General features: G+C 40.7%; 1 protein-coding gene across 1 annotated transcript; it reads right to left on the reverse strand.

The window, feature by feature from the left end:
• Nucleotides 1-2707: 2707 nt before the first annotated feature.
• On the reverse strand, nt 2708-4555 carry LOC143748725 (alpha-1-antiproteinase). The gene is made up of 4 exons (XM_077240855.1): nt 3873-4555; nt 3517-3799; nt 3264-3408; nt 2708-3156 (listed from the first exon to the last, which is right to left on the reverse strand). The coding sequence occupies exons 1-4, from the start codon at nt 4483-4485 to the stop codon at nt 2956-2958; spliced, it is 1242 nt and encodes a 413-aa protein (XP_077096970.1). The 5' UTR covers nt 4486-4555; the 3' UTR covers nt 2708-2955.
• Nucleotides 4556-4948: the final 393 nt, after the last annotated feature.

The raw sequence follows: 4948 nt of genomic DNA on the forward strand, positions 1-4948 counted from the left end.
TGAATTGGCTGTCTACATCTTCATAACAGACGCAACTGAATCTACACATCTAAATTCTCCAGCCGAAGCCATTCTTTGTTGTAAAAGAATTTAACCCAAGCGCTCTTTGGTGACGTGGATGATTACGATACTGTTGATCATCTGTCCATCATCGTATAGGCTAAAGCCCGCCCTGACAATTTGATTGGTCCGAACAGCTATGGTTCGGGCATACTTGTTTCTCAACGGATCAAGTCCAGACCGAACTTCCCGACCTCAAATGTTGTGGATGGGGCTTAGTCCGGCTGGAATCCAGGCTAGGGGAAAACCCCTTCTCGGAAAATACTGAAACCTGATTGAATCATGTCTGTGCAACTGCTGAGACCAATAGTGTTTAAGCGTGCCCAATGGGCGAGCCTAAATCCTCTGCCCTGTGGCAATTGGCTTTATGCACAGCTTCACTACTTCCTGAACTTCAGCCAGCCCTTTGTTTCCTGTCTGTCATTATTGGACAAACTGATTAATTCCGGTGTGCCTGGCCTCAGTAACAATAATCAGGCACACCTGGACTAATCAGTTTGTCCAATAATGACAGACAGGAAACAAAGGACTGGCTGAAGTTCAGGAAGTAGTGAAGCTGTGCATAAAGCCTATTCAGTGAGTTATCAAGTGAGTTAACTCATGCTTAAAAGAGCAAATTCCTGCAAAATTTGTTGGAAAATGTCACACCACAAATGTGGCACCTTGGGCACCTTGTTTGGAGGGTCCAAGGAAGATGACGACTGGTCCCTGGCTGCTTCAGATATGGTGTGGTCGAAACCCCACTGAGGATTCTGTCACCCTGCCACAGAACGAGCCAGATGATTCCTGCCTGGACTGAACTCTGAGCTTATCTGAGTCCTCTCCAAGGCTGTCCAGGACCTGGGGTTGGATCCCATTTTTTCCCCCGTGGTGCACAAAGAGCTGATAAAGTCGTGGCATGCCCCCTATTTGGCTAGCGTCCATTCTTCAGTTTCATCCCCCTTCACCTCTGTTGATGGGGTGGAACAGAAGGGATATGACGGAGTCACGACCCTGTCATGGCCCACTCCACCAGGGGTACTGTCTCTTCCTGGGTTTGGTCGAACGGAGTGTCTATTAGCGATATCTGCGTGAAGGCTAGTTGGTCTTCACAGTTCACATTTGCCAGGTTCTATAACCTGGATGCCCCTGCACTTCAGGCTCGGATCCTGTCGGCTTAAGGATTAGCTAGACTATGGTATGCTGTTCGCCACTAAGTCTGGTACGTGCATCATGCCCCTGAAAGGCGGTGCTTTTTCTGAAGATGGCTTTGGCTCATTAGCCCAGGCTTAGCTTATTTCCAGGCGGCTCCCCTTGGGTTTTGCCAACTTTTGTCAGGCGCCACCACCAATGACTCACTGTCCAGTGCACCCCCACTTGAGGGCCCCAGATCAGAACCATCCCTAGGCAATGTTTGCAGGGCCTATTCTCTGCCTTTTTGCTTGGGCAGCCCTGCACTTATAACACAGTGCTATTGGATCGCGCTCCACATAGAGTCAGCTATCGACATATAATGAGTGAACAGTTATCGAAAGGGAATGTTTCAGTTACTAATGTAACCTTGGTTCCCTGAGATAGAAGGGAACGAACATTGAATAGCTTGCTGTGTCACTATGCTAGCACTGTTAGCACTGCAGCAGCTTGCCGGTTTTCTCAGCCTAAAGATTGTGATGAAATGGCACTCAGCAGCGTCTTATGTAGGCACTCTGAGAGCGAGACACCATTGGTCTGTGGAGTTGAGATCAGGCTTCAGTCTTTTCGGAGAAAGTTATTTCCCCATAGCGTCAGCTATCGACACAATGTCCGTTCCCGTCTATCTTAGCGAATCAATGTTACGCTACTGAAACATTTTGTGACTTGTTTTTTGATTAAACAAGATATCTGCATTTAAAAAAGCCCACACTTGCCTTTATTGGTTCTCCAATAAATCCATACTCACATAGACTGGTCTTGATCTGGTCTAAGTGAAAGGGCTTCCACTTTAGATGAATTGCACATAGTAGACTTTGAGCCTGTTTCGACCTTCAGTTCAAATTATGCTTGTCTTGCTTTGAGTTTACCTATAATTTTCTGAAAATCTTGTTCAACAAAGTCAAACTCGTATGTGTTTTAGTGCTATGGGGGGATACATGCAACATTTTTATGACCCAGCGAGCTACTCATGTCTGTGTAAAACAGGGACTCCATTTATAGTGCAGGCGTTTTCAATTGTTTTGAAGCCAGCAAATATATAGACCGTTTTGACTATGTAGGTGGACTACCTAAACTATAAAGCCGGCTATATGCATGTAAGATTAATTTATACTGTGTGAGAAAATTAGTAAGTTTGATATTTTAAAGACAATGTCATATGAGGTAAATGTTAATATTTACTGAATAATATTGTGTATTATTTAATTTAGCTACGGTTCATATATTTAAACAATTAATTATTTGGTAATGGTAACTAATTACTAGCTCCTTTCTTTTTTTCAATCCAGAGCAGGGTAATAAAATTGACAGAAACAGATTCTAATCTTTACAGCAACTGTGTGGTGTATGCAAATAATGTAAGACAAAGGCTGTATCGTCAGCTGTTTATTTTTTTACTTAACATTTTTCTTTTTAAGGATTTTTCTTAACTTTGTCCAATTAAGGATTACATAACAGTTGCCACTTGACAGATAAGAGGAAGCAGATCTAGCAATTTCGTACCTGTCATTTATTTCCAAACAACTATATCCAAACAGTTTGGTAAGCTGGTTCAGGTGTTTGATACGCATTGGAACTAAACTCTACAGTAAGGAGAACCTCTAGGAGACGGATTGAGTACCTCTGTGTATCAACATGCTGTAGAGTCAGCAAAACAATGGTACAACAGTTGTTAAATCATTTCCACCTACTGGCTAATGTTGTTATGACGTCTTGGATGCAATATCACTGTTTTTCCGCTGGGTTGACAACTTTTCCAAAGAAAAGGATGTTGTCATTTTTTTTTTCAGTGATGAAGATCATGAATGGACGATCAAACCTTAAAGTCTGCATTGGGCTGTAAGACATTGGTCTAAATGAAACTGTTGTCAATGCTGCTGCGGTGGTTCCCTCCTCATCTATATCCAGAGTGGCTTTATGCAAAGCCTGAAAGTAATTCAAATTGAGCTATCTTTAAAAATTGCTGGCTTTTTTGAAGTATATAAACAATTTCTTCTGTTCATTGTAATTCAAAATTTAGTAAGAGACTTAACCTTTGAAATGAAGATCCTTTCCTCAGAAATTCCTGTAAAGTTGGCTTTATCTGTAAACATATCAGCCATTCCCATGCCTTTCAAAATGTCATTCAGGGAATATGAAGTTTTCAGAGACAGCTTGGGGACATAGATGTCAACTTTTCTGAAGGACAAAAAAAAAAAAAACTCAAAAACATTTGAACATCTAAAAGCTTTTATAAATCAGGATAACCTTAATTATGATTTACAGTAAAACACTTTGACAACCAACCTTTCCTGGACAGCTCTCCTCCACTTTTCAATGTGTTGTCTAGAGATGGCCATCTCCAGATCTTTGATGGTCTTATCTCTTTTGTCAATATCTGGGACAGCCAGAAACATGGAGTAAGAGTCGTTGTAGTCAAGACAGAGGACTTTAGAGGTGAGTTCAACATCATAATAAACTCTGAGGGATTCGTATTGGTGCATCATTTGTACTGGAACGGTGGTCTCAGCATCCATATGAAATAAAACATTGCGGGTCTCTTTTGGGTTAAATGGCATGTTCCATTTTCCTTGGGAAGAAAGATTGGAATTATTTAAAGGGAACTACAACAGTATGACTATTTTATTTGTGTGTGTGTTTACCCTTAAAATATATGTACGTGAGAAGGAACATCAAAGTATCAGATTCCAGATCATTAACAGCTTGTTTTATTTTCCCATGTGTTTTTTCCTTCACATACATGTTCATTTTATCTAATGTTTCTTTGACGCTGAAATCCACAGTGAAGCCTTCAGAGTGGTAAAACTCCTTCATCATCTCCAAGAACTCAGGAAGGATCTTAAATTTGTCCCCAACAAAAAGTGCACTGCCGACATCAATGTCCACCCCTGTCTTCTGGTTGATTTGTTCCAGGAGACTGTGGAACATCTGGTGCATTTCTTCAGTGCTGAAGACTGAGCTATTATGGCCGATGCCACTAAGAAGCTGCTGTTTGGTCTCACCACCGGCTCCTAAACACAGTTCAGAAAGAACCATGGACACACTAAATGGAGAGAAGAAGATATTCTTGGACTGATACTCAGGCATTTCTACAAGCCTCTTGTACAGGTGAAAAGCAAAATCATTGTTCATCTTTATCAACAATGGGACTTTATCACTGGCAGTAGGTTGAAGTAAAGTCTCTTGATGTCCATGGACGACTGGGTGAACAATTGCAAAAGCACAAATCCACAAATATACAATGTTCCTTTCCATAATTCCTTTTCAAGTTAAGCCAATAGATCAATTTAGGTCCTGAGGAAACATAACAATAGCCTAAACATTAGTAAATGAGTGTTAAACTAATGACATTATTCGTATTAGTAATCAACTTTATACATTCACATATCCTATACTATAAAATTGTGTGAAAACAAATTTCCCAAATCCCACCTGTCCGGGCTGCTGCAGTCTCTTTCCAAACTGGACTGAATTCTAAAGCCTACAGTTTGTCATTAAGTAGTACAATCAGAAAACCAACCTTTACTCTGTTCACCTTTTTTGTGTTTGTTGAAAATTTGGCAATTATTAACTACAAAGAGTAAACCGTAAAGTCAATAGACCGTTTATGAGTATTTAACCACATGAAGTAGACCATATGGCAGTGGTGTCGATGAAGCAACTGCTACTATTTTTAATTTGTAGTAAAAAAGGATGCAAACTTTAATGTGATGACATC

Source organism: Siphateles boraxobius, unplaced genomic scaffold (assembly GCF_051911475.1).
Source record: "Siphateles boraxobius isolate OS27281-9 unplaced genomic scaffold, OSU_SipBor_1 24, whole genome shotgun sequence".
Taxonomy (NCBI): Eukaryota; Metazoa; Chordata; class Actinopteri; order Cypriniformes; family Leuciscidae; genus Siphateles; species Siphateles boraxobius.

Excerpts from the sequence above, each read along its gene's own strand:
- LOC143748725 (XM_077240855.1), bottom strand. The coding sequence starts at position 4,485 with ATGGAAAGGAACATTGTATATTTGTGGATTTGTGCTTTTGCAATTGTT. Across the intron at positions 3,800-3,872 it reads CACGTACATATATTTTAAGG|GAAAATGGAACATGCCATTT; the intron begins GTAAACACACAC and ends TTTCTTCCCAAG. Across the intron at positions 3,409-3,516 it reads AGGAGAGCTGTCCAGGAAAG|AAAAGTTGACATCTATGTCC; the intron begins GTTGGTTGTCAA and ends TTTGTCCTTCAG.